Raw genomic sequence first — 24217 nt, 5'->3', positions numbered from 1 at the left:
GCCTATTTTCATTATTTACCTCAGTTACAGACACTGAACTTTACTTGTTAGTAGCTTGCACACAAGAAAAATATTCTGAGTTTTCTCCGCACATATAAACCATTATTTAGTGCTCAATGAAGGTAGGTCAATAATTGTATTGATGATAATCAGTGTCATTTAACAGAATAGATTAAGTTTATAAATATTAAAATTACATTAAGTGAAACAAACCAAGTTTATTAGTTCATTCTCATGCTGCTAATAAAGACACACCCAAGACTTGGTAATTTACAAAGGAAAGAGGTTTAATAGACTCACAGTTCCACATGGCTGGGAAATCATGGCAGAAGATAAAGGAAGAGCAAAGGGGTGTCTGACATGGCAGCAGGCAAGAGAGTGTATACAGCGGAACTCCCCTTTTATAAAGTCATCAGATCTCGTAAGACTTATTCACTATCATGAGAATAGCGTGGGAAAGACCTGCCCCATGATTCAGCCTCTAACTGGGTCCCTACCACAACTTGTAGGAATTATGGGAGCTAAAATAAGATTTGGGTGGGGACATAGCCAAACCATATCACCAAGGTAAAGATTCAAAAATCAAACCAAATCATGGCAGTAGCCACTTCCGTTTGTACATTCCTTTATAGTCCAGTTTGATGCATCTGAGCAAATTTACTCTTCACCAAAGCACTGTGAATGATGACTATTCAGTCTCAACACTAAGACAACATTGAATGAAGACAGTAACTTAGTTATGGTCAATGAGCCCAGGCATGGCATCTCCACCAATGGAACTAAGACAACCCCAGATGCTTGGGGCTATGGGCGCCCATCACCATGCCCAGCTAATTTTTGTATCTTTAGTAGAGACCTGGTTTACCATGTTGGCCAGGCTGGTCTCGAGCTCCTGTCCTCAGGCGATCCACCCACCTCAGCCTCCAAAAGTGCTGAGATTATAGGCATGAGCCACCGCACCCATCCTGTAGATTGTTTCTTGACATTTGTGTTTTCCAACATGGTTTCTGCTAGACACCATATTCTGGGATTACAGGTGTGAGCCACCATGCATGGCCATAAACCAATAATTCTATCAAGGAGTATTTATTAAACAGCTTTTTCACTCTCAAAATTGAGCTTGTTGGAATGAATATAAGATAATTTGAAACAGTAGAGTGTAAATTAAGAAGGGAATTTCATCAGAAATAATGATAATGATTTAATTTATAATTATAAATGTGTCCAAAATGCACTTTGAATTTTCTCCTTGATAAATATAGATAGTAATGCCTATAAATAATTGTGTACAGTACCTGCCATATGGTTAGTAGTAAAAAAGAAGTAGTTGTTTCTTTAACAATAAGGTAAGAATGAGTTTAACTAGTGGTCTGCAAATCTAGAAGTAATACAGCTGTAACACCTGGGGCAGACAGAAAGGATGACTGTCATTTCTAAGAGGCAAGCAATCTGTTAGATTACACTAGCAGGGTAATTATAATGAAAATAATCTCAGTACACTTGAAATCCAATGCTGTCAAAGAAAAGCAATAAAAAATTAAATATTAGATCTTACCGATGAACTATGTCAGGAAACAACAGCAATAGGGCAGCCAGAAAACTTAATCAAATCAAAATGCATATATGACGGGGGCAGAAAGTCCTCCTGACCAATTGCCTTTCTTGATATTTATTCTCTCACAAATGCATCAAAAATAGTGGTCTTGTTTTAGATTTTTTTAAATGTCACCCATCATTCTAGGCATAACTAATTTCTAGCCTGTATTTGTGGATTCTAGCACCTGACATTTTTAGAGATATGATAAAGATAGTTATGTATGAATGTATGCATTCAATGTCTGACTATGTAGCCCGGCTGGTCTCAAACTCTTGGCCTCAAGTGATCCTCCTGCCTCAGCCTTCTAAAGCACCAGGATTACAGGTGTGAACCACTGAACCTGGTCTCTTTATTTTTTAAATGCTGTCTTGAACCAGAAGGACCCTGTTGAGGCCCTTCTTGGAGGCTCGTCAATTCTTCTTGAGCAGCAAATTGGAGATATTTTTTGATCAAGGGTCTACCAACCAAAAGGACTGAGAGAAAGAGAGGAGAGGTACTCCAAAAAAAAATTGGAGGTGTCAAAAGAAGTAGAATATATTCTAGAAAATATAAATAGCAAATGTCTACTACTTCTAAACTTTATGATTTCTTTTTTTTTTTTTTTTTTGAGACAGAGTTTTCGCTGCTGTTACCCAGGCTGGAGTGCAATGGTGCGATCTCGGCTCACTGCAACCTCCGCCTCCTGGGTTCAGGCAATTCTCCTGTCTCAGCCTCCCGAGTAGCTGGGATTACAGGCGTGCGCTACCATGCCCAGCTAATTTTTTGTATTTTTAGTAGAGACGGGGTTTCACCAGTTGACCAGGATGGTCTCGATCTGTTGACCTAGTGATCCACCCGCCTCGGCCTCCCAAAGTGCTGGGATTACAGGCTTGAGGCACTGCACCCGGCCCTATGATTTCTTAAAGATTATAAAATGATTTGATATTCATAAAATCATTTGGATTATGTAACAATTTTTTATACATCAATACTGTTAAATAAAAATTAGACCCAGATTTTTTTTAAAAAAAAACACATTCTTGCAAGCTCAACTAATCATTTAAAATGGTATTTCTATTTTATTTCATCAAGTTTTTCTCGGCATTTAAGAGCAGCGAATGGAGGTATCTAACTGACCACATTTCCAGAAATGAATATTTCTCTTTTACTAAATTCAAAAGTCCACATGAAGTGGGAAATAAAATAATGAATTATTTTCAAATGCAATTTGTTAAATCTAGAAGAACATTAGGTACTTGGCAAGCACTAGAAAAAGTTTTAAGGGTGAATAAGTTGAGGTTATGTGGATCAAATGAGTCAAATAAATAAGAATTTAGAACAGATCCTGGCACACAGTAAACACTTAGTACATCTTAACTGTTCTAATTATTAATATTTAATTTTGCTTATATTAATGGAAATCATCCAAGTTATAATGTCTTATTTTCCTCATGGCCAGAAATGGCACATTCCAACCTTGCTATGAATATATTCTAAAATACATATATTTTCTGCTCAAGTGTAAAAACATCATGTTTTTATTGAAACTTGCTACACCTTAACAATGAATGTTTATTTGATTCATACATTTTTGAACAACCCATTGAGTATATTGAGATTAAATAGTAAATTAAGGCAATAAGTATCAGTTGTTTCAGGACAGTTTTTGGAAATCACTCATAAAAGAGCTCTTTTGCTATAGGGATTCAACTCCAAATCAACATTAGATAGCCAAGTTGATTAAATTAAATTTCACCATATTTATGAGCATTTTTCTCTTTTAATTAAAAAATGTGAATTAATCTAAATAATATTTGAGTTACAAAATATGGCAGATACTTTCTTATGAAACAGCTAGGACTGTAGTATGTGCCAATTCATCAAAAATAATATACATGATGGTTTTTGTGGTTATGGATCCTGGAATGTTAGCAAACATACAAAGTGAAGTCTGGAAAGATGTGACCCTTTTATCAATTTCATCAAGTATTATTAGGCTGTAGTCAGTGAAAGCACACTTTAATTCATGAAGTAATTTAACAAAAATTAGTTTTTTTAAAGGAGAAATAAAATAGATAATTTTCTGAAATAAATAGGAAAAAAAAAGAAGTAATTACTCTATCCCCTGGTTAGACCACAAATATACCACTTAATTACATCAAAGGCAGAAGAATTAGAAGTCTCAGTTAAATGTGTTTCCGTTGAACTTAAAATATAAATCTCTCATAGCAGTCAGCAGAGATAATACAAACACTACGATGCCTTCCTATTAATTATCCCATGGAATAAATCATAGACTGAAGTGCAGGGAATTAAATTTTATTTCTAAATTTGTCACTACAATGTTTTGTGACCTTGATAAAGCCACTTAACCTTTCTTTGCGTCAGCTTCCTTATCCATACAAAAAGGTGGAAAGTGTACCTTTTGAGAGCATAAATTCAGTCTGTGGTTGATTGGGAAGTAGTTTAAATATTCTGCTGTATTAATTGTTAAAAAGTGATATAAAGTATAAAAATGCTATTCAAACTATCACATCTTTGTAGCAATCACCTCATTCTTTTCGCTTTTTTTCAAGTCAGTTTTTCTTTCTGCACTTTCTCACTCTGCTTGCTGACTCTCACATTTACTTGGGAAAATTATTTCTGATATAACATTTTAACAATCTATTCCCTTACCATTATTTCATTCTATGATCTTGCCGTAGAAATTAAATGGTGTTTCAACTGATCTGACTAATTTCCAAACTTTATGATGGAATTATAGTTGTTACTTTATTTTAAATCTTACTTTTTTTTAAAAATAGAAAAGTGTTTTGTCCAGAAGGAGAAATAAGCATTAATTGGGCAAAAGTAAATATCATGTCATGTAATTAATACTAAACACTGGGGTCTATTGGGGGGAAAAGGGGAGGGCCAGTGGGAGGGGGAGGTGGGGAGGGATAGCCTGGGGAGAAATGCCAAATGTGGGTGAAGGGGAGAAGAAAAGCAAAGCACACTGCCATGTGTGTACCTACGCAACTGTCTTGCATGCTCTGCTCATGTACCCCAAAACCTATAATCCAATAAAAAATTAAAAAAAAAAAAAAAAAAAGACTGCCTCTAAAACACACACACACACACAAAAATACATCTAAAAAAACCTATATAGTGTATATTTCTTTTTTCTTAGGCCTAACAAGTCCAAAAATATGTATCATTACCAATACTTGTATTTTTTGTCTACAAAGTTAGTATTTTATGATGAGCCAAGGTGATCTAATTTATTTTGGAATCACTAGATTGCTTATTGCTTACCAGTATAGTCTGGATGTGAGTTAGAGTTTAGTGCATGGAACCCTAGAATATGGCAATGTGTATCAGTACAAACTTGAATATTTTCACCTTTTTATTTAACAATATAGAAGTACAGAAAATTGTTATGTAATCCAAAACAGAACTTTGTGAATATCAAATTACATTTTATAATCTTTAAGAAATCATAATGTTTAGAAGTAGTGAAAAATGGCTTTTAATTGTTCCCTAGAATATTTTTCACTTATTTTGGCACCTCCAACTTTCTTTGGAGTACTACTACTCTCCTCCCTTCAGTCAATTTGGTTAGGATAGGCCCATGACCAAAATTAACCTAGAAAATAGCTGGTAAATTTGAAAATATACAAACTTTTAACAAGCAAATCCTTTCCTTGGCAAAAATCCTACAGAAATGCTTGCTTATATGCTTAAGGAAATATGTGTTTGTGCGTATATATGTGTGTGTATATAAGATGGTTAATGGCAATATTACTTACATAAGCAAAAAAGTAAAACAAGCCCTAATGTCTATTAACAAACTGAGATTTCCATATAATGGAATACCATACCATAAGAATAATGAATAAACTGCAGAAAAATGGAGTAACATATATGCATATTTGAACCAAAATTTGGAGTTGAAGAAGCCAGACAGAATACACATGCGGGTCCAAATTTCTAAGTTTCAGAAACAGGCAAAATTTACTTATATCACTTAGGCATGCACTATAAGCCAATACAACTTTTAAAAACACAGGAAAATAAATACCCCAAAAGTCACATACTGAGGTACCTATCCAGTAGTGGAGAGGAAGGGGTTTATAATCAGGAGGGCATTATGGGGGCTTCTGTGGTGCCTATAGTATTCTATTTCTTTGCCTAGTGGAGTTCTTTTGATAGCATGCTAAGTAGCTACATGTTTACATTTTATACAGTTTTTGGTTATATATTTTATTATTAAAAGAAACAAATAAAAATATGTACTGAATTCTGTATTTTTTTATTAGGATAAAAAGCTCTAACTAAAGAGAGGTGAATAATACGTTCCAGAAAAAATATAAAAGCATATTACATAGCTTTATACAGAGCCTTCTGCATATAACATTTTAAACAATGTTTCCATTCAAAACAAAAATATCTTCCAATAAAAATGTAATGACTTTTGTCAAGAAAGAGAAGTTATTATTAGTATACGACAGAATCAAGAATGAAACCTATCTTCATGCACTAGGATGATGTGTTAAAAATAAACATAATCATCTTTAAAGGAATATTCAGAACTGTATTCATACCTAAAAGTTCAACCACAGGTAGGCATTTGACTTAAAAATATAAGAAAAGAGATGCTATTTGACTTAAATTTCAATACAAGTCAGCAATATAATGTAGGAAATGAAAAGGTTTATATAAAACTTAGTAGAATTAGATTCATGGAAACATAATTGTGGTTTTTGCCATTACTTCCAATGGCAAAAATCACAAAGTAATGGCAAAAAACACAATTATGTTTGCACCAACTGAAATATTAATAAAAGTAGAGTGTGAGATCTGGATGGAGGGTATCATTCCTTCATGATTTTCTCTACTTTTCAAGTGTCAAGAGTATTATTTTACCAATTATAAACACATTTTAAAAGCAATTGATATAAATTGGATTGTGTCAATGAGAGCAGATTTCTTCACTCAAGAATGCACATCCACTGAGTGATGACTATAGGTCAGCCACTAATCTAGATTCTTATTGAGTTTGGCAACCCCAAACTAAAAATGACACTGCCATTTTTGTTTTCAGCTTCTACATGTAAATAGCTTAGAAGGCGTCACTCCATTGCTACACCAAGAAAATGCTGAAAAAAACTGAAAACTAAAATCTTTTGAGAACTGAGGTTTCAGGGCAAATCACCACCCCAAAATTTGGAGAGCAGGTAAATCCAGAGAGACACAGCTGAGATCACTATTACTTACTTGGAGCAGAAGGCATAAGAACATACATTCCATCAGTAGTCATCAGAACCGGACTCACGTATGATACTGATGTTGAAATGATCATACAAGGAATTAAAAATAACTATGTTTAATATAGTAAGTGTTCTACTGGGACAAAATAGATAACATGATAGAACAGACAGGTAATATAAGAAGAGAGATTACAATGTTAAAAAGAATCAAAAGGAAATGCTAGATTTTTTTTAAAAAACAAACACTGTAACAGAAAATGAAGAAGCCCTTTGATGGGCTCCTCAGTACACAGGACACCAGTTCATGAAATAATTTGTGAGCTTGAAAATAGATCAGTAGAACTTTATCAACTGAAATGCAAAGAGAAAAATGAATAATAAAAACAAAGAAGCACATCAAAAGGCATAATATATGTATAATTGGAACATCAAAAGTGAAGAAAAAAAGAATAAAGAAGAAATATCTGAAATAATTATGGTCATGGAATTTTCAAAATTCACAGACATCAAACCAGAAACCCCGGAAGCTTAAAAAACACTGAATAGGATAAATAACAAAATCACTATACCTAGGCATACTACATTCAATCTACAGAAAAAAGAAAAACAGTATATTAGGTGAAGAAACAATCTTGAAAGAACACAGAGAAAATGTCATATCTATAGAGGCACAGGGATAAGTATCAGAGTGAACATCTCATGAAAAACCAAGCAAGCAATAAAATAAAAGAGTGGAGTGAAATATTGAAAATGACAAAAGGAAAAAAGTACCAATCAAAAATTCTATATCCAGCAAAATTATCTTTCAAAGGGGAAAAATAAATAAAGGCATTCTCTGACAAATGAAAACTAAGAGATTTCATCACCACTGGACCTTCATTGCAAAAAATGTCAAAGGAAGTTTTTCAGGCAGAAGAAAAGTCTATGGGATAGAAACTTGGATCTACATAAAGAAGAGTGCCATAGAAGGAATAAGTGAAGGTAAAAGAAAATGTTTTATTTCTCTTATTCTAAATTGATTTAAAAGATAACTTTGTTTAAAATAACAGTAACAGTATATTAGGTGATTATACACCCAATATAGGTGAATAAGTGAAATGAATCAGAGCAAGGTCATAAAGGATAGGAGAGAGGAACTGGGAGTACTCTGTAATAAAGTATCTGTACTACATAGTGTTTTTTGAAGGTGGACTGAGATTAGTTTAAAATTGGAACATCCAGGACTATCGCTAAAATACATATCTAAAGAAGTAAAATTGATATAAAAATGGAAGAGATAAAATGCTCAATTAAAAGAAAGAAAGGCAGAAAAGAGTGAAGGAAATGCATACTGCTAAGTTAAAGAAGCCAGTCTGAAAAGACCAAAAACTGTAAGATTTCAATTCTATGACATTCTGGAAAAAGCAAAACAATATTTATGGCAAAACGATCAGTGGTTTCCAGGGATTTGGGAAGGAGAAAGAATGGCTGAACATACGAAGTGTAGGATCTTTTCTAGGGCTGTGAAACTATTCTGTTACTTTTTATTTTTTTATTATTATACTTTAAGTACATGTGCAGAACGGGCAGGTTTGTTACATAGGTATTCATGTGCCATGGTGGTTTGCTGTATCCATCACTCCATCATCTACATTAGGTATTTCTCCTAATGCTATCCCTCCCCAATCCCCCCACCCCTTGCTATCCTTCCCTTAGCCCTGCAACCTGACAGGCCCCAATGTGTGATGTTCCCCTCCCTGTTTCCATGTGTTCTCATTGTTCAACTCCCACCTATGAGTGAGAACATGCGGTGTTTGGTTTTATGTTCTTTGGTCAGTTTGCTGGAAATGACAGGTTCCAGCTTCATCCATGTCCCTGCAAAGGACATGAACTCATTCTTTTTTGTGACTGCATAGTCTGTTACTTTTAAATTGTGAATACATGACACTATGCATTTGTTTAAACTCATAGAACTTCACAGCACAAAGAGAGAACCTTAATGTATGCAAATTTTAAATATAATTCAGGAGGTCAGAGGATCTTGGGAAATACAGAATATGACAAAAGAATCTAACTATATTACAAATATGTAAGATAACCTTACTGAAGCAGGTGAGAAGAAATGTGCTGACCTTAGCAACTTTGGAAATGAGTGAAGTCTGTAAGGCTAAATGCTAAAACAGTTGCATATAAACACCATATTCTAATTGATAAAGTTGTTTCCCACATGGACACAGGTTAGCAAACTCTGATCTCACTATACATTTATATTGGAAGTGAACAATTAAGGAAAAGAATGGCAGGTGGTGAGAACCAATTTTCTAACTACTGGATTGGGAGGTTACACATAAGGTAGGGGAAGAGGCTAAAATGATCCATATGGTAATAAACTAGAGTTGGAAACATCAGTAAGAACTCATGTTTAACTTAATATAAATACAGGTGGTTACACATATAAATATCTATAGATATGTGTATATGTGTATGTGTTACTATACACATTTTTCCTTGCCGATTAGGAGGGCTTCAAAACAACTATATCCCAGTAGCAATGAGTACTCTCAACATGAAGGTATTTGTTTCTGATATAATTTCTCCAATAAAAGGAACATGGGCTCTTTGAAAAAATATATCTAATTTAGGGACTGGGCAAGAAATATACAAGATGAGCTTAGAGTATATTAAAGGGCCAGAAAGTAGGGAAGTGCTCAAACACACACACACACACACACACACACACACACACACACACACACGATATGAGTACATCATAGGAATGAAAGAACCAACTGAAAAAGCTATTAATGTCCAAAACTGTAATAATTTGAGCAAGAAAATAAGGTAATTTGGATTCTAAAGCAAAGTATAAAATAACTATAAGTCCAAACTGGTATTGAGCAATAGTTAAGTAAGTAAATAAATGTGGGAGAATAGACATATATCCCATGTAGCAGAATACCAAAGAAATTATTTGGATATTCTGCTCTCAAAGAGTGGACCATAACCTCTCACTCCTTTAGCATGGACTGTATATAGTAACTTCCTTCCAAAAAGTATAGTATAAAAATGGGGATGGGAGTAACTTTACAGTGGAAAACCCTACCTAACACTACCTCAGGTGAGCAAGATCAACATCAACAGTGATAAGTCAGGCTGTTATGACATGTTGTGATTTTACCTCTAAGGTTTTTCTTCTAAGGATATATAACCTCAGTCTAATCATCAAAAAAATATCAGACAAATGCCAAACAATGGACATTCGACAAAATATTCCTCAAAATTGCAAAGGTCATCAAAAATTTAAAAAATGCAAAACAATCACAACCAAGAGGATCCTAAGGAGAAATGACAACTAAATGTTATGTGCTATTCTGGATGGGATCCTGGAACAGAAAAAAGGACATCAGGTAAAACGCATAGAAATCTAAATAAACTTAATAAAAATGTGCCAAAATCACTTCATTAACTATAATAAATACACCATATTAATATTAGATGTGAATAACAGGGGAAACTGAATGTGGGGTATATGGAATTTCTACTATTTATATTTTTTGTTTATAACAAAAAATTTTCATTAAGTACAATATGATAAACCTAAAATTGTTCTAAAATCAAATGCTTATTTAAAAAATAAAAGACCTTGCCCTTGACTCTAAGTTGCTCACATTCCTAGGAAAATACAGGAATATCAATAAACAGTTATGATGCAATGAGGTAAGTGCTGCAATAGAGATGCTAAAAGTTCTGTGGACACATGGACTATGTGCCTCAAAAAGGAGTTAACATTTCAGCTGTGCCTAGAAGAAAGGGTGAGAATCAGGCATGTGACAAAGAAGAAGAAAAAACCTTCCAGATGGAGAAAACAATGAATAAGAATTCAGAGGGAGGACATTTGTAGAACAGTAAGAACTTCAATGTGGGTGAGGCTTATAAATTATAGAGGCTAGAGATGATGCTGTAACATCTTTAATTTTAAAAAAAATTGAAAATGTTTCAGGAGTTCGAGACCAGCCTGGCCAACATGGTGAAACCCAATCTCTACTAAAAATAGAAAAATTAGCTGGGTGTGGTGGCATGGGCCTGTAATCCTAGCTACTTGGGAGGCTGAGGCAGGAGAATCTCTTGATCCTGGAAGGCAGTGGTTGCAGTGAGCCAAGATTGTGCCACTGCACTCCAGCCTGGGCAACAAGAGTGAAACTCTGACTCAAAAAAAATAATGTTTAAAATACCAAAACTGCTGGACAGGTTTATAATTCCTTTCACTGTGGTATGTTTTGTTGAAACAGTACTTCACTTAGCTAAGGATATACACTTTCAAAATTGGAAGGATTGCCCATAAAAGCTCACGATATTGCCTGTGCATTTAGCTACTTCCTTCAGCCAGAAATTTCCTTTTTACATATGGGATTTCTTTTATATTTTTTAAAGTGACACTATAACAAATTTCAATTCCACCAAAACCAAATCATATCAATGTTTTTCATATTTTCATTAAGTACAATATGATAAGAATGTGAAGAAAACCAAGATAAAAAATGATTCATTAACAATTCAGATACCGCCCATCTTTGTTGCTTTAACTGAGAGATATAAGTTGGGGTTTAAGAAATGCTCTTTAAGTTGGCCACGAAATAAACATGCTATAGTGTCATACCATGTAAAACAATGTTCTACATAAATCTGTCTTCCCAATAGACTTGTTTTTAATACCTAAAATACATTTTAGTATATACTGTTCTTAATTCTAGGGCATGTAGTTCTCCATTCACCCAAAATTTCACATCTAGTTAGACTGTTTAATTTATTTGCCCAAATCACTGTCTCAGATAAGGCTACATATTACAGAAGTATTTATGATAACCAGTGGAATAAAAACTTTCATTACAACTTTAACTTGGATATCAAGACTTAATTATTCTTTGTTTTTATATAAGAGAAAAGAAGATATTTTTGGGCAAATGAAGTTTAGAAAAGTACAGTTGCCCTGGAAGGCACTTAGGAGATGAAGAGTTCTATTTTCGGTTCTCTGAAATAGTCTTATATAAGTTGTTTTACCATTCAGGGTCCAGTGTTCAGTTTCCATGATATTGTGCTCCAATTGTTTTATGCTACGTAGTGGTTTAGAACCCTAGTATTTCTAGAAAAGGGAATGACATGCTTACTAAAGATGAGTTCTCTACTCTGAAGAATAAAGACTAGAAGTGCATTCTATTTTCTACTCAGAATAGATTGCTTTACTTTATGTTTTCAAATTCATTTGTCTCAATACTACTGGTTGCAAAAGCTACTTCAGCAGAGATTAAGGGAAAAAAAGTAATAGATGAAAAACAAACTTCAGAGTTGATTATATAGAAACCCAAGTATAGCCAGATACCTTAAAAGAAATGAATTATTATAAGATGTAGGTGACTACCACAAAACACTTCATATACAGGAAAACTAATTTAAGTGAACCCATGCACAAATAAAACTCTGTTTAATATAAAACAGCTAATGTCCTTTTTATGCTTTTCTATGTAAGTTTTACAAATATGATCATACACAAAAGTCACCAAGAAGAATCTCTCAAAGAATGAGAATAATATTTTTAACTTCTGAATGTTGTTCGTATTATCCCAACTTTTCTCATGAAACCACCTTGTAAGAACTGCACAATAAAGAAAGAATGTATGAATGCAACTTTTATGCGACAATAATGATGAGCATTTGGATATAATTCTACATTTTGCAAATTTATATCATATTACCTTACTTCATTTGATCCTTGCAAAAAGCCTATGAAATAAGAACAGTTTTATAATCATCATTTTATATTTGAGGAAACGAATATTCTGAAGGCTGTGGTAACTCCACCAACCTACATGACTAGTGAGTTGTAGATTCATAATTATAGGCAGTCTTCTGAATCTTATCCACATGTCTTTTGACCTTAGCAACCAGATAAGAAAAGGACTCTTTGCATCACATCTCACATAATTATTCAATGACTGCACCTGAAATTATGCTATTTTCAAGTTCATGCGAACACATATGTCAGATAGATAGAGTGATAAATGAATAAAAGGGAAAAATGTTTTTTTCTAATTTGGAGCAAGACAGGAAGACAGAGGGGTAGATTTCATATATTTTATTTAGCCACTCTAGAAAATGTTTCCAAAGATGATACCATTATAAAATATAAGCATAATCTTTGGAAATCTTAACTCATTATTTCAAGTACTTTTGAAAGCTAATATTTCTATAACTCCCTAAACATATTCTGTTTAGCCTTTTGAATGTACTTCAGTGGAAGATGATTCAAAAGCAAGAAGGAATAAATTTCACCCATAGGAAGCCATTTACCATTGATTATACACTTCTTTATAGATTAAAAAAATTAATATGTAGCATAAAAACTAACTGAAAATAGTAGTTTTATAACTTGCAATTGAAATATTGAAGACTATGCTTACCTGTAACAGTTAACTCAGTAGTTCTTCTCACAACAAAGCCTCCATATTTTAATTCACAGGTATAATTTCCAATGTCATCTTCTCTGACTTCTCTTATAAGTAAGGTGTCTCTTTTGAATACAATACTTGGCCTCCATGTTTTTGTCCTGCATTCCTATATGAAGAACATATAATTTTGGTAGCACATATAGTAACAGGAAAATATAAAACAGTTTTAAATAACTAAAACAAAAGCTTCTAAAATTACACTTTAAAGGGACCAAAAATTTGAAACTAATGCCAAAGAATTTCATTTCTTCTCCAAATCTCTGGGAAATCAACTTGCTTTCTAGAATTCGCCTTCCTAGAATAATATGGCAAGTTGTACTGGTCATTAGACATTTTTGAACCAATGAATATAACCTGAAGATTTTTTTAGAAAAAGTAATAATTAACTTCTAAGATTAGCATATCTATACCAGATATGTATTGATTTATTACATGTAAGAATAGAGGTGTATGCTAAGACTATCCCTGACATCATTTTAGAAACAAATGCTTCACATTTGATGATTGTGAAATCAACCATATTGAAATTGATCACATAAAATACTGTATTATTGGAAAGTGGAAAATTTGCCATACAAAAGAAACTGCTTCTATTTCAATATTTAAAACATTTTAGTTTTGCATTTAGTAAAAATTAGATCATAGTGTGTGCATGCTACAATCCATGAAAGAAACAGTCAACATTTATATGCAAGGTCTGTAGAGATCCATAAATATCTGTTTTCATTGTTGATAGACTTACCAAATTATGATCTCTGAATTAAACTTTGAATTATAATGATGTTGGCTCACAAGATTTCTGTTTTCGCCAAAACAAAATTCTATTTCCTCTAGCCAGATTTGAAATCAATGCAATGAGGATAAAATAGCTTTAAAACATTTGACACTTTTCAGAGGTAATATTATTTCTAAAAAATTGTATTGCCAAATCAAATTTTTACAGATCATTATTTTATGTGGCTCAATGCCTTTGTGTAATTGGGGGGCAATTTTCCAGTTATTTCAGACCAAAATATACATTGGATATGCCATATTAGTTGTATGACTTGTGGTAACTGAATAAATTTTCCACTGTATGTGTGAAATCTATATTTAGCCAAACTAATTATTTCATAGTATTCTACTATAGAAGTAGCTCTTAAATCTCTGTTTTTTTAGACTACAGGGGCTGATCTTTGACTATGGAAAAATAATCTGAAATGTCATGACTTTTAAATATCACATATACTGCATCCCCACCCACCACTTCACCAGTCTGTATAGCTTAAGGTCAAAATTATTGTGGCAATGTTGGAAATACGACTAAAGGACCAGTCACTTTTTAAATTGTGTATGTGTAGGCTCTCGTCTTTCAGCGAATTTTGAGATGCTCTTTGCAAAAGATGAGAAAAGACACACAACTCTTACACTTATTATTTTGATTTTCTGTTCTTGTGTCAGTTTGCTGAGAATGATGGTTTTCTGCTTCATCCATGTCCCTACAAAGGACACGAACTCATCATTTTTTATGGCTGCATAGTATTCCATGGTGTATATGTGCCATATTTTCCCTGTCCAGTCTATCATCGATGGGCATTTGGGTTGGTTCCAAGTCTTTGCTGTTGTAACATTCTCACTCATAGGCACGTGTTGAACAATGAGAACACATGGAAACAGGGAGGGGAGCATCACACACTGAGGTCTGTGGAGGGGGGGAACTAGGGGAGGAACAGTGCAGGTGGGGAGTTGGGGAGGGATAACATGGAAAAAATGCCAGTTATAGGTGATGGGGAGGAAGGCAGCAAACTACATTGCTATGTATGTACCTATCGATCCTGCATATTCTTGACATGTACCCCAAAACCTAAAATGCAATAAAATATATTTTAAAAAAACCTATTAGTGAAAAACCAAGAAACTGTATATAGAAACTGATGTCACACATGAGTACTAAGGAAAAGAAAGTCTACTTGGAGACTTTGGGTCAAACTCCCCTAATACCACTCCCTGTTGAAGCAATCGGAATCTGCCTGTGAAAGTCAGGCAAACCACAGGGTTTGAGATGTTAGGCTGGTTCAGGATGAGAAATACTCTGACAATTAAAAAAAAGAGAACAAGAAAATTCATCCCCACAGTAACAGAAACCAGCAGGACTAATATTTGAGTTCTGTTTAACATGGTCTAGGATTGAAAATCAAGCAAGTGACAAGTATAAAAACCTTCCAACAGTTCCCTTGATGTTCTGAATCCAAAATTTTACATTATCAAGAATCAAAAGTAAGTCTTACATAGGAAAGAGCATTGCTGATTTTGGCAAAATCTTTTTTTAAAATTGTTAAAGGTTTGTTTCTTGTTTTATTTCTAACAGTTTTTGAATTAATCAGCAGTCTGCCATGAGGGCTCACATTCTGTATACTGACATTTGTGGATCTAGGTACAAAGAGGCCCAGTTTCCTCAAGTCCTACTTCCAGTGAGCTGGACAAAGCAAATGTTATATAAGGATTCTTTAAAACACGGATAAAATATTCTGGAGGAATGTTCACAGTGTCTATATTTTTTGAGTCCATTCAATAAAAAAAATGTCTTTTATGGTATAAACAAGCTTAAAATTATTTTAAAATCTAGAATATTGGTAAATAATGATGGTGATAGGGAAGTCAGAGGTTGGATTATTCTGTTTGTGTTTAAAGTTTCTTCTGGTTTTTGAAGAAAGTTACTTTAATATTATATTTCAGGTATCATAAAATTTCCTCAGATGTTATTACTTTAAAATGTTTATATTTATACATTAAAAAGATTAGAATATGGACAAAACTATGTCCATTAAACAGAACATTCCATGAAAAACTAGTATGCAATTTTATCCTGGAAAATAAAATGAATCCTTTTTCCTTTTGTTTGGGGACATTTTGAAATGCTAATATGAAGAACCCTGAAAAGAAAGTTCAAGGTAATTTAGTTCCTGAAACTATCAGCCCAGACCATAATAATCTTGAAAGAATCATCCATATAAATAAGATGTAAACATAAACACAACAGCTTATTACACTGGACTACCAATGTAAATATTGACTAGAATTTACTAAAACTATTGGTTAAAAAACATATAATGACCAATACAACTTGCTGTATTATTTTAGAAAAGCAAAGCTAAACTATATCACACTTATCTAAATTTTCTATCCAATTTGAGCCAGAATATAAACACAGTTAATTTGTTAATAGGAAACTGAACCACCCATAATCCATACCTTATACCAAAGGATTTCAGGTTCTCTGGTTGGTAGTAAAAAATCCTCTATGTCACGACATGAAATTTCCTTGCTTTTGCTAAGTTCAGCTTTTTCGAAGTACTTCATCTTGGAATTATAGCAGAGTCCAGTGTCATTTTCACCCACTGTCAGCGAGATGGATACTTTCATACAGTAAGTGGAGTTTCTGTAACAAAGCAGAATACATATGGTGACCTAGTGTGAACCAAAAGCTAGTGCTGCCAAGGCAGTGTATTTAATTCACTTGAAAGACAGAGAAGCAAAGACTTCATTGTTTAACTAATTTTATGGTATCTTGGCTTATTCTACAGGGTTCTGTCTTGCTATCCAACTAAACAATACTTGATCCTACGAAGCTAAGAGCCTCGCTCCATTGCCAGGCTGGAGTGCAGTGGTGTGATCTTGGCTCACGGCAACCTCTACCTCCCAGGTTCAAGCGATTCTACTTCCTCAGCCTCCCAGGTAGCTGGGACTACAGGCATGCACCACCACACCCAGCTAACTTTTGCATTTTTATTAAAGACAGGGTTTCATCATGTTGGCCAGGTTAGTCTCAATCTCTTGACCTTCTGATCCACCCACCTTAGCCTCCCAAAGTGCTGGGATTACAGGTGTGAGCCACTGCGCCTGGCCCTGTATATTTGTTTTTATTTGCCAGAGAAAAAAAGTTATGTTTTAGACTCAGGTTCAGTTTTAAAATGTTTGACAGATATTTTTGTACCTAGAAACATTTTAAAAAAGGAAGACTTAGATCAAGAATAAAGTCAAGCCTGGGCTTATGTTAAAATTGGCAAACTCAATAGAAGTAGAAAAGTCTAAGTGGCCTATTAATCATTGTGAGGTACAGGAATAATGCTGCACACTCTTACAGTATTGGTTATCTTGGTAAGAACGGTAGTTACCAAGTCTGGGCAAGATCACATTTTTGGATAAAAGTACTGCAAAGTTACTATCTTTATTGACCCATATCTATTGAGTTGGGTCCTGGAGTCAGGTTGTCAGAGCGAAGCTTTCTACTGTGTTACATAAGGACAACCCCATCCTGATAGATTCTACAGAATCAGGTCATTAAATAAGCATCTCTTTTTTTCTTGCTGGTACATAAATCATGTTTATAACTTGGAATAAATGAGGCTATAAATCCTGTGCAGAGATCTTTTGGAAGGGTTGGGACCAAATGAAGTTTTTGGGTAAATTGCTCTTCCTTTTTAACTTCTACTTCCTTTTTAAGTCTCAGGACGTTCAATGAACACTGATAGTGTGTCAAGCATGGTGCTGGGAAGAAAAAGAGGAATAAAATATTGAATTCAAAGTTTGCTTTAGAACTTCCTATTTGGTAAATAAGTGCCCAACTGTTTATTCATGAATAAGAAAGAAACTTGGCCATCAAATTCCTGTATTTGAGCCTTACTGCTTACCATCTGTACAACCCTGGGCAATTCATTTAACTCCTTTGAGTCTCAGGTGGGGTGGAGAGACAGCACTTGTCTGAACATTAAAAAGAATCCTGGATAGAAATCTGCTTGGCCTGTCATAGGTGCTCAGTGATATTGGTTCCTCTTTGCATCTGTGCACAAGCACAACAGCTACTAAGTCCTCCTCCTTATTCAACTAATGCTTTGACATTTAAGTAGCTCCCTTATTTAGATTCTCACTTTTGTTTAATGATAATATTACACAGTGAGAATGTCCAGAAAATAGCTAGGTAGTTTATTAGGCTTCATATCTGGTAACAAATAATATTTCCACAAAATTAGATGGTTCTTTATTGAATGTAGACATCTCTAGCTTCCTATGATACCTAATCTGCAAGTAGATCTAAGATACTTAATGGGTGAAAATGATTAGTTATTAAAGAAAGTCAATCAGAAGTTTGATAAAAGTCCTGAGAGTGTGTGTCCAAAAATTTTGCTAGAAAAAGGCATATTCCCCGTCCTCAGTTCCTCATAATCCAGGGAAAGAGAAAGACAAATAAACGGGTGCAATTCAATATGATAATTGCTACAAAGAGATATGAACTACCACAGTGGTGTGAAAGAAAGAAGAAGGCTTCATAAATGATGCTACTTGAACTATCTTAGACATTTAATAAGAATTTGGCAATTTTAAAAAGGGTTATCTGAGGTAACAGTTTGCACAAAGCCTGGAAGGCATAAAACAACATTCTATGTTTAAGGAATTGCAAATAACGTGGAATGGATGGAGTATAAAGTAATTATGACGGACTTGAGACTGGATAGATGCACAGAAGCAAGACTGAAAGTCACATAAGCCACAGAAGCAAGATTAAAAGTCACATAAGCCACTTCAAAAAGTTTAAACTTTATGTTGAGGAATGATGAAATTTGGATCTTGGAAAAGTTTTTCTAATTGTAATGAGAAAAATGGGTTTGACTGTAAGGAAGACTAAATGCAGTGAGAAAAATTAGAAAGCTACTGCATTCATTCAGAAACAAATGGCAGCCCTAGTGAAAGTGATATACATTGAGACAGAAAGGAGGGATCATGTTCAAAATGTATATAAGACATTGAATCAATATAACGGTGAGGAACCAAAGCAAAGAGAGGCATCCAAGATGATCAAGAATTTTTCTTAGTTGCGTATATGAAAGTAGAGTCAATCTTTCAGCATAAAAATCACTGAAAAAGAAACAGCTTTGAGAGAAAAGAGTATGTTAAATTTTAGCTTGAGCTTCACACCCAAGTGAAAAAGATATCCCTCTTTGGGTTTGCCAGCAATACTGCTCATGTATTATTTATTAATTTTACTCCAGAACTGACTGGAGCATGCTCTTTCCAGGCTCATTACAACAACATTTTCTTTCCAGAAAAAAATAATTACCCAAATTAACCTATTAACTCTTTTAGGGCACATTCAAATATGCCTTAAGAAACACAGAATTTAAAACAAACAAACAAACAAAAAGTCTTTTTAAAGAAGTAAATCTGTGCATTATAATTTTGAAATTTCCATGTCAACCATTTAGACACAAGAGTCTCAGGATTCCTTTCTCCTCAAACTATTGGTATGTCTGTTGTACTATATCTCTTTGTATAGAATACCAGACATTCACATTCAGAGAGGAAGAGAGAGGCAGGGTCAAGTGAAGAGCAAGACTCCAAAGCACAACCTCATGGGCTCAGATTCAAGCTCAATCACTCACTATTTTTGAAAATTAGGGAAACTCACTTGACTCCTTTGGCTTCCATATCCTTATTAGGATAAGGAGAAAATAATACTAAAGACTCCACAAGCTGCTGTGGGAAACAAACAATAAAACACATAAAGAGCTTAGGACATTGCCTGTTTTACAGTGAACACTGAGTAGGTCTTAGCTCTTACTATCAGCACCGCATCCTTCATTCCCATTTCCTTTATATTTCCATTTTTGCAGTACAGTCACACAGTGTTTGTTTAACAGGTAAATTAGAAAATGATGAGGCCTTTAGTTCTTTGGTGTCTATTAGTGTGAAGCTTAAAAATCCAGATAAGTCCTTATACTTTTCATTTGAAATATATGAGTGGGTTGAATTAGAATGACTAAAGTTGAAGTAAATATGGACTCCTCACCACAGCCATGACCTGTTTCTCTTCTTCAAATACAACTGTCCCCTACTCTTCAGAAAGTGGCTCCAGATGAGCATCACTTAGGTATTCTTATTTTCCCAACTTTTATTCTTCAGCTATGTGAGATGAGTGCTGATTTACAACTGTCTGGTAATGTCTAGAACTCCACCCTCCCCAGGATGGCACTATTTTCAAATTACTTTCAATGTTTAATACTTGTTTACTGTTTCTGTTCATCAGAAGGCGATTTAAAAAGCTAAAAATAAAGCAGTATCCAACAAACGCTATAGTTTTATTTACTGAGAAGAGCTAACAGGAAGCAAGCAACTTGTGATACATTAATAAACACATGATACCCTGAGGGGAATTTACACACTCTCAAAGCAAAAAGTGCATTCCACCATCATCAAACTTGCCACATGACTGCTATGGTTCTCTGCTGTTAGGGAAATAACACGGAATGGGGTAAATGGGGTAAAGAGAATGCTCCTACAGGACTTATGGTAAGACCATTAGCACATATTTACTCAGCTTTTATTGTGTATAACAGATGGCTTCCGTCTAGGCAAAACTTAAATCATAATTGCTGGTTTCAATGTTTATAAAATGGCTAGAGAGATAGGACATGCATGCAGGCAGAGAAAGCAGAGTTATTTATAACTGAGAGTCAATACCCCACTATCCTTTCTAGTGAAGAAATAATATTAGCATAGACTTTAAAAAAATACCTAGTTGTCTCTGACAAGGGTGACCCTGTGGCCCACACAAGGTACACACACAATGTATCGTAGAAACAACTAACATAAAATTACTTCTTTCAATGCCTTAACATTACAGTAATGGAACCCAATGCTGAAAGAAGTCAATGAATATTTTGAATTCTATTATCTAATTAGTGTAGAACTGGAGTTAAAACTCACATCTCTTAACTTCTAATTCACTGATCTCTTCTATATGCTAGGAGAGGTAATTGGTGCTGGGTTTCCACTCATAGAGTCTATATACCTATAATTGATATAGATATATAGATATAGATATTCCATTGTATAAAACAAAAGAAAGTTACCTACCCTTAGTCCTTGGTGTTACTTTATTTTATACTCTAAAATAAATGTGTTCTGGACATTAAGGACTTAAATTTTCAAATTTTCTTCATGACTTTAATGACTCAAGTTTTTAAAAAATCCATGATCTAACTTGATTTTTTTGAAAATGTAGGTCCTTGAAGTCCCCCAAATCTGATAAAGGATATAAGGGAGCAAGCGACCTAAAATACTATGGTTTCTTCATGTTTTTTCTACTATATAAAAGCACTGATTTCTGAATCACGGGCTTTGAGTCCTGCTTTACAAAGAAAAAAAAGTCTGATTCCGAATTGGGAATTCCCAAATATTTCTGAACACAATGATCTCCATATATGACACAAAATTAAATTTAAAATAATTACTTTCATACAGATTCCAGAAGTCAGCACAGCACTGTGAACTTCTCTACAGGTTTCTCAGCACTGTGGTACTTTGACATCCATATATGACACAAAATTAAATTTAAAATAATTACTTTCATACAGATTCCAGAAGTCAGCACAGCACTGTGAACTTCTCTACAGGTTTCTCAGCACTGTGGTACTTTGAAATAGAAGACAATTCAGAATTGATATGTAAGGGAGCTATCAGAGTGTTTTGTTTGTTTGTTTGCTTGTTTTTGGAGATGGGATTTCACTGTTCTTGCTCAGGCTGGAGTGCAATGGTGTGACCTCTGCTCACTGCAACCTCTGCCTCCCGGGATCAAGCAATTCTCCTGCCTCAGCCTCCAGAGTAGCTGGGATTACAGGTATGTGCCACCAAGCCTGACTAATTTTTGTATTTTTAGCAGAGACAGAGTTTCACCCCATTGGCCAGGCTGGTCTTGAACTCCCTAAACTCAGGTGATCCACCCGCCTCAGCCTCCCAGTGTGCTGGGACTACAGGCATGAGCGACTGTGCTTGGCTGCTATCAGAGATTTTAAAATTTATTTTTAAAAGTATGACTACATTGGATAACTACAGATCAAAGTGCAGAAATTTGGGTAGTGCAGGCAGAAGGTAAAAAAGGAAAATATGTGTGAAAAGGGAAATGTTGCATATAACAGATTGGCTGAAAAAGGATATTAAAAACCATGTTATGTGGTACTGTAGTATAGCACAGTTTTAATTATTCTGTAATCACAACCCATATACACAATAATGTGGAGTGTTTGGTGTCTCTCTTTTACTTTAGAAGAATTACCAGTGACATAATTGTAAAATGTATCCTCTACTATATCACTAAACACGTGACCTGTATATTCTGCTAATTCTCAAGTGCCTAAAGGAAATATCATTTTCATAATGTTTGGCAATCTTTTCCTACTTCATGAAGTAGTATTTAAGAAAGCCAAGGATTTGATTGAGGTTTTTAAAGGATTGAGTTGTTCTATGCCTCTGTGTTTTATATGGTCTACTCTAACATTCATTGGTCATTTTTCAAGTCATGATCTTTACTTTTTGTAAAAAGAAGGCACATAATATTTTTCAAGTGTCATAAGCCTTTTGGCACTGAAAAGCAGCACAGAGTGACAGAAGATCTAAAGGTTCAGTTACTACAGACCTAAGGAGAAGTGAACTGTCTGGAAGGCAGCTCCTCAACTAGAAATTTGACCATTGTGTCTAATCATTAGTTGTAAACATAGAGAGTTAGGAATCAAAACGTGTCAAGGTTAGATTGTAGAAGGAGCATCCTAGAGTTTGCTAAGCCTTAAATATACTTTGATAATTTATTTCTAATCTTAAAGCCTTCAAATTTTTCCCCTTTTTATTGTTCTGTCAGTCTTTATGCAATGCCTGAAGCTGTGCATGTGGCCCTGTCTTATATCTTATCTTATTTAAACACACTATGCCTGTAGCTGCTGACACTAAATGAGAGATTTGTTGGGATTAGTTTTTCTTTTCAGAAGAACTCTGGAGGACCTATTGATTTAACCATGGTTGAAATAAGCCCTTGGTGAAAAGATTAGAATGAGACCATCGAGTAGATGCTTAAACCTAAAAATGCCAGTTTACTGCCTTCTCATTTGAAGGTATTTTTTAAACATTTTATTTAACTGGTTAATTGAACTCTACCTACAGCCTTTTGTGAACCATAAATTTAAGATAATCATCTTCTCTTTTTTGGTAGAGAGTGATCAATACAATTTTACTATTTTTATTTTTCTAACCTCTTATTCCTGGAATACTAGAGTTGAGAAGGCCTAGGCATATAAAATTCTAGTCCAGTTATTACTCTGTCTGAGTTATTCTTGGGCAAGATCACTTTCAAACTTCACCTCTGTAGATTCCAAGAGTAAGGGAAAAGATAAGAGACAGAAGGAAAAACCATGTCACTGAGGGAAACTGAGGCCGAGGACATGGGTTCAAGATTACACACATTACAAATAATTTATTCAGGCCCTATGGCTGATTTCTTCAATCTTTATCCATTTTAACCATTTTATTTTCTTCACAACAATCACAATTTTTAATTATATTATTAATTCTCATTTTGCTATATCCACTATTAATATATTTGCTTCCTGTAATATGTAAAACAAGGAAGTAAGCTGTATGCTGTCTGAATTCTTAGAGGCATATTTTTTTGACTGAGCTAAAATTCACATAACACAAAATTAACCATTAATTATTTTAAAGTTTATAATTAAGTGGCATTTAATACATTGATAACATTTTGGAACACTCACCTCTATCTAGTTCTAAGACTAGGAAAGCTAGTATCCATCAGCAATTACTCTTCTTTCCTGTCTCCCTACAATAACTGAAAACCACCCATCTGCTTTCTATCTCTATGGATCTGCTTATTCTGGATATTTCACATAAATGTAATCATATAAATGTAGCCTTTTATATCTGTCTTCTTAGCATGTTTTCAAGGTTCATCTATGCTGTAGTATGCATCAGGACTTTATTCCTTTCTTTCAGCTGAATATTAGCCCATTGTACGAATATATCACATTCCATTTATCCAATCATAAGCCTATTGGACATTTGGGTCTATTTTTACATTTAAGCTATTGTGA

At 34.2% G+C, this 24217-nt stretch overlaps 1 protein-coding gene across 3 annotated transcripts in view; it reads right to left on the bottom strand.

Annotated features, from left to right (window-relative positions):
* Positions 1-24217, bottom strand: part of IL1RAPL1 (interleukin 1 receptor accessory protein like 1) — a 1361951-nt gene that overhangs the window by 544970 nt on the left and 792764 nt on the right. For all 3 annotated transcript variants that reach the window (XR_013531555.1, XM_054250916.2, XM_035288301.3), the window contains 2 exons: positions 16539-16725; positions 13260-13413 (listed from right to left, as the gene is read on the bottom strand). Coding sequence is in view for 2 of the 3 variants with exons in the window: in XM_054250916.2 (XP_054106891.1) it covers positions 13260-13413; positions 16539-16725 (341 nt within the window). In the remaining variant the exon portion in view is untranslated. The remainder of the gene's footprint in view (positions 1-13259; positions 13414-16538; positions 16726-24217) is intronic.

The sequence above is a fragment of the Callithrix jacchus genome, chromosome X (genome assembly GCF_049354715.1).
Source record: "Callithrix jacchus isolate 240 chromosome X, calJac240_pri, whole genome shotgun sequence".
NCBI classification, from domain to species: Eukaryota; Metazoa; Chordata; class Mammalia; order Primates; family Cebidae; genus Callithrix; species Callithrix jacchus.
This window is presented reverse-complemented; position numbering and strand designations above follow the sequence as displayed.